Here is a 4,691-nt window from a genome sequence, read left to right on the forward strand (position 1 = left end):
TTGGTTATATAGCTAGTTATATAAAATAAATAAATTCCAGAGTCCGGGGATATACATTGTCACCATCAAAGTCAATACTCAATAGTACCAAAAGTTCATGTATTAAAATTATCGATCACTGAGAATATCAAAATCCTAGAACGTCGTATTTAAGGCCTTATTGAACGACAAGTTGCACAAAATAGAAATAAACCATTATCAAAATGCTACAAAGTCGTATTAATCGTATATAGATCAACAACAAGCGCAAGATTCATCAAGAAGCATAATTTGTTGATCATCATCATCAGTAGTACTCCTAAACCACCAATATCCAACAGCAAGTCCGACAACAATCGACACAAACACACCTCCATTAAACGACATCACAGCAAGCATCATAAAGTAATTGATCCCCGAGTTTAAACCAAATAATACACATCCAACCACCCTAGCTTGTCTTCGACTAGACGAAAACTTCGTGTAAAGTAGAGGATCATTCTCAACAGACGCCTTTGACGTAGATTTAATCTTAAATCGAATACGTAGGTCTTCCATAAACTGGTAAAATATGGAGACCGCGAAACAAACGATTAGTGTGAGAAAGTAAGTGAACCATGAATCGGTGTGCCATGAATCGATAAGTAGCGTCACATTGTTGCTCCAATAGAAGGTCATGTGCATCATTTTAGTGCTTTTGGATGAGCTGTGGTGATTGTAGATGGCTAAAACTGAAGGTTTAAATCAAGGTGAAGATACATAAAAGGTTAAGTGTAGTACTAGGAGTAGTACATATAACTTTGTACTACTTACTAGTTACTACCTTTTGCATGGAAACTTTAGTTTAATCTTTGTGTTCTATAAATTGACTCCCACTTTCATATATTTGCAATATAATAGAAGCAGAGATCCATGCAAATCTTTTAAAAAATGAGTTGATAATGCAAGGTAACTTTAGCTTTTGAAAAGTTTTTAACACATTTTTGTCCTTTATATTTCATCACATTCGAGTTATGGTTGTCAAGGCTCAAAGTACGCTCACATGTATCTAGGAATGATAATGAATGTCTGTTTTATCGAATATCCATCCGATTCAATTTCTTAAAATGAATATGAATATTCGAACAGTCTGCACTGAGTTAAAACACAAAAATTACACTGTGCTCGAACACTTTTTTGTTTTATAATTTTTCATTCTACAATTTTCCGAGTTTAAACTTTTTACAGTAAGTTCGAACAAAAAATTATATTGTGTTTGAATACTTTTTGCTCCAAATTTTTTTGTTACTTTTTTGCTCTACAAATCTGAGGTCTGACAAGAACTGCTAAATTCGAACAATAAATCAAAAAATTATGCGCCTTTCAAGTTCTGAGAGCTCTTTGAACGTGGAGTTCTCATGAGATCATCACCATATATATATATATATATAATTTACTTTCCCCCACTTCCCTCCAAAAAAGTGCTTCCCTCTTGATTATATATATATATATATATATATATATATATATATATATATATATATATATATATATATATATATATATATATATATATTGTGAATTATGAATTACAATTTATAAATCTATATAGTCTAATAAACCTCTAAAATGATGACATCATCATTAAGCTAAATTACCCTCTACTTTTCATAATAATGATGTCATAATTATATATTAATTTAATTAAAAAAATAATACAATATCTTTTATAAAAGGAATATTAATCTCTCCTAAATTATAATTTTATTATTTCTTTTTCTAAAAAAATTAAAAGACATTTATTATTATTAATTATTATTATTATTATTATTAAAAATATAAATATAAATATTCAACTTTGAGCGAACTTTATGTTTGTAAAATCAACGACAAATTTCTTAGTCGGAATCCGTGGTTCCACAGGGCAATAAACTACATGACTTTAACATTTACATTCACTTGATACCTAAAACATATCATTAAACTCTTTCGTTTAAATTATATTATGAATTGTGAATTATAAATTATAAATTATAAACTATTATGTATAATTTTTAAATTATACCATAATTATAAATTATGATAGATAAAATATAAATCATAAATTATAAATTATAAATTAATAATAATCAGTCAACTTTAGGTATTGGAATAACATTGTACGTGTAGGAAATCAAATTGAGGAATTACAAATAGCTTCCAAGAACTCGTTTGTGAAAACCATTGGCAACAGTGACTCAACTTCATTTTGGAATGATTGATGGATTGGTAACAATACTTTACGTGTACTCTTTCCAAGATTATACAGTTTAGAGTCAGGGAGTAATGTTACCGTGGGTGATCGCTTGGATACAACTAATTCAACTACTCCGGAAATAACTGTGGATCTCGATCGAGGGGCTGTTGCGTTCGTTTCATGGGAATGGACTAGACCACCAACTGGTCGTACCTTGAACGAATTACAGCAACTTTGTAACTTGTTGTAGTCGGCATGTTTGGTTCGTGAAAAGGAAGATTCGTGGTCCCGGAATTTAGCATCAAATGGATGTTTTACAGTGAAGAATATATCAACTATAATTGATGACAAATTGCTCGCGGCAAATACAAGTATTTAAGATGAAACATGCCGCAACCCATTGGTTCCAAAGAAGATTGAGATTTTTGTTTAGCGTGCTTTGAAGAAAAGACTACCCGTAAGAATCAAGTTAGACAAAAGAGGAATCGATTTACACAGCATCTCGTGCCCTCTTTGTATACATTGGATGACGACTTGAAATCGGTGGATTATACATTTATCTTTTGTAAACACGCTCAAGAGGTTTAGACTCGTGTCTATAAATGGTGAAATCGTGGTAATTTTGCGTGTATAAATATCACTAAATTACTCCAAAATAACCAAAAGAATTGGCAAGCGGTTGGTTGATATACTTCATACTTTATTTTGAAGAACCGAAACAACATTGTATTTGTGATGACCCGTCCTAATCCACCTGGACGAATACATCAACATCTGGTCCCATTGCGAGGTTTTGACCTCTATGTGATACGTTTTGTAACATTGCATTCGTTTGAGAAGGTATTTCATAAATGAATATATAAATTCCAGGTTTTTAACATCTGATGATTCCTACGTATAGACAATCACCATTTAAATGGTTTACAATAATACATCTGTTGACAATACAGTCAAAATAAGGTACATGGTAATGGTTTGGTGAATGCAAGTTTCTTGTATATAGCATGTATGACTCCAAGCACATATCTTGTATCACGTATAAGCAAACAGTGGAAGACTTCTAGAAACCTGAGAATAAACATGCTTCAAGTGTCAACACAAAGGTTGGTGAGTTCATAGTTTTAATATTACACATAATCCGTATATCAATGTGGATTACAAAAGTTCAGTTGTTTCATTCAAAACGTTTATCAATATGTTTTAACATTTCAAATCATCTGTATGTAAAGGTTGATCACAAGATCTCAGTTGTTTTATTCAAAACGTTTATCAATAGGTTTTACATAAAAGGTGGACCACAAGATTTCAGTTGTTTCATCCGAAATGCTTATCAATCGGTTCTACAAAATTGAGCACCCTGGTAACCAAGCCTTAACGTTTATAATAAGTACCCCTCGTTTAACATGCAACCAACATGTACAATACACGCAATACAACGTGTACTAAACTCAAATAGTATACGTCTGTTTTATAGTTCAGGCTAGGGTTTCTATACCCGGAACAGACGGGGATGTCAAGCCCTATGGATCCATATACTACTACTCGCGCCCACCAGTTCTTATAACTGGCAGTTACTAGTTACCAAAGCTAAGAGATTTTCGGTTCAAACTCAGTGTAGAATTTAGTATGTACTTGTATCCATTGCGTTTAAAATAAAGTGCATGTATTCTCAGCCCAAAAATATATATTGCAAAAGCAATTAAAAAAGGATCAATGAAACTCACACATATAAATATTGTAAATCAGTTAATAAAGCATTTGCATGTATTCTCAGCCCAAAATTGTAGAGAGTAGAAGGGATCATATGAAACTCACTGTTTAATATTGATATACAATATTGCAGGAAAGCACGTAGACGCATCGGAGATGATAAACACGAAGTTTGATTCACAAAAATACGAGGTTTGATTCACAAAAATACCCCCGAACATTACCCATAATTTCCTTGGTAATAACCCATATTTTCCTTAGCTCTAGCTCGCTCGAAAATTCGTTTTGAAAATTACTTGGACACCACTCCGTCGTAATATTTTATGTACATTATTATTTTTGTATCGCAAAAATAATAACACTAATAATAAAAATAATAAGATTAATAATAATCTTAATAATAATAATAATAATAATAATAATAATAATAATAATATAAATAATTTAAATAATACGGAGTAAAATTAAATTAAATCAGAAGTAGAAATGGTCGAGCTTTTATAGTGTGGCCTGATTTCTCCTTCCATGCGATCGCATGGTTTCATGGGCATATGGCCATGCGATCGCATGGCCAACTGTCACCAGCCTGGTTCGTTTGTTTTTATCTTTGTCGACATAATATAAATATTAATATATAATTTATATAATTTATATAATTAATTATATATTATATTAAATTCACGTGCATAGTTGACTTGTAATTTTTGTTCCGATATTTCGTACGTCGTCACTCGACTTATGTCCCGGTTCCAGTTTCTCGAACGCATTTTAGTACGCTTAGAAAACT

At 31.5% G+C, this 4,691-nt stretch overlaps 1 protein-coding gene across 1 annotated transcript; it reads right to left on the reverse strand.

The window, feature by feature from the left end:
• Window positions 1–234: 234 nt before the first annotated feature.
• Window positions 235–666, reverse strand: LOC139853616 (copper transporter 5.1). The gene has a single exon (XM_071842995.1). The coding sequence runs from the start codon at window positions 664–666 to the stop codon at window positions 235–237; it is 432 nt and encodes a 143-aa protein (XP_071699096.1).
• Window positions 667–4,691: the final 4,025 nt, after the last annotated feature.

The sequence above is a fragment of the Rutidosis leptorrhynchoides genome, chromosome 6, assembly GCF_046630445.1.
Source record: "Rutidosis leptorrhynchoides isolate AG116_Rl617_1_P2 chromosome 6, CSIRO_AGI_Rlap_v1, whole genome shotgun sequence".
Lineage (NCBI taxonomy): Eukaryota > Viridiplantae > Streptophyta > Magnoliopsida > Asterales > Asteraceae > Rutidosis > Rutidosis leptorrhynchoides.